Raw genomic sequence first — 1,410 nt, forward strand, 5'->3', positions numbered from 1 at the left:
TCTCGTCGGTAGAATGGGTCCGGCGCGTGCGATTTTACACTGTCTAGATCCCGAACAATAAGGTTACGCTACTCTCGGGGAGGTGGGGCCTTCTATTCATCAGTTTGCCCGTTTAAAACTCCGCGCCAGCGCCAAACATTTTGCATTCACAGCCCAAACGCTGCTAGCGTCAGTTACGTTGTATCGCGCGTCATACCGTCGCACGCTCCAGTATTAAACCCTCAAACGGAACTCAACTTTGACCATCGTTATTAAGATATGTCGCTAATAAGCGTTAAGATGGAACACGACGCGGAACAAAATTACTTGTCGTGTAACGCGTATTCGCCGGGTACGAACGTTTATGACAATTACGGACAAGAAAATATGTCGCCTTACTCGAATTCCGTGTCCGGTTCGTCACCCGTTAACGCGCCACGGTGCAAAAGAAGGATTCTCTTCGGACAGAAAAGTCAGGACAAGTACTCGGACGTTAAGTCGACGCCAGAGCAACCGACGTCGGTCGTTCGACGCAACGAACGCGAGAGAAATCGCGTGCGGATGGTCAACAACGGGTTCGTCACGTTGCGTCAACACGTGCCCAACGGAGTCAAGAACAAAAAGATGAGCAAAGTGGAAACTCTGAAATCAGCCGTCGATTACATTAAACAACTTCAACAGTTGCTCATGCAGGGCGAAGCGCATTCGCCGTCTTCGTCATCATCCGCGGTTGATGTCAAGACGGAAGCCAACACCGACGAGTGGCATTTGGACCCTCGCGTCAGTGTCTGTCCCGCTAGGAGATACACTGACTCCGATTTCAAACAATCCGCCACAATCGGCTCTTTTCGCGATGGACATTCCTATGAGAATTACGGGAGCAACGCTTGCAACGTCTCCTCAACTTATCCAACTGGGCAGTCTTCGTTCTATTCATCGAATGGTTCTCCAGCACTCAGTTGGCCTTCGGATACTTCTTCGCCGCGGAGTCAATGTCACCAAGAAGACGATGCGAACATGCTCGCTTTCTCATCGTGGTTTCAATAACCCGTAAGTGTGCACTCTTTCGAATGACGAATATATTTTTATATAATATAATAAAATTAATAATATAAATTAATATGTTTTTAATCACGTAACTTGATCTGATTTAATTTATTTATAATGCAATTATATTATTTTAGTTCCGCTTAAAGTTACGGGTTATATTTACCAAAATTATTGTATTTCCATAAAACTTAGGGATATTTAATAAAATTATTTTAGTTCTACTAAAACTTATGGGATATATTTAATCAAATAATATTAGTTCCACTAAAACTTACGGGTAATAATAAATAAAACTATTTTAGTTCCACTAAAACTTACGGGTAATATTTACTTAAAATATTTTATTTCCACCTAAATTTAGGGGTAATATTTAATAAAATT

General features: G+C 42.3%; 1 protein-coding gene across 1 annotated transcript; it reads left to right on the forward strand.

Moving 5' to 3' along the window:
• Positions 1–279: 279 nt before the first annotated feature.
• On the forward strand, positions 280–1,026 carry LOC149954656 (uncharacterized). The gene has a single exon (XM_090165284.1). The coding sequence runs from the start codon at positions 280–282 to the stop codon at positions 1,024–1,026; it is 747 nt and encodes a 248-aa protein (XP_090021410.1).
• Positions 1,027–1,410: the final 384 nt, after the last annotated feature.

This window comes from Leiobunum rupestre, chromosome 2 (assembly GCF_980474605.1).
Source record: "Leiobunum rupestre chromosome 2, qqLeiRupe1.1.hap1, whole genome shotgun sequence".
NCBI classification, from domain to species: domain Eukaryota; kingdom Metazoa; phylum Arthropoda; class Arachnida; order Opiliones; family Sclerosomatidae; genus Leiobunum; species Leiobunum rupestre.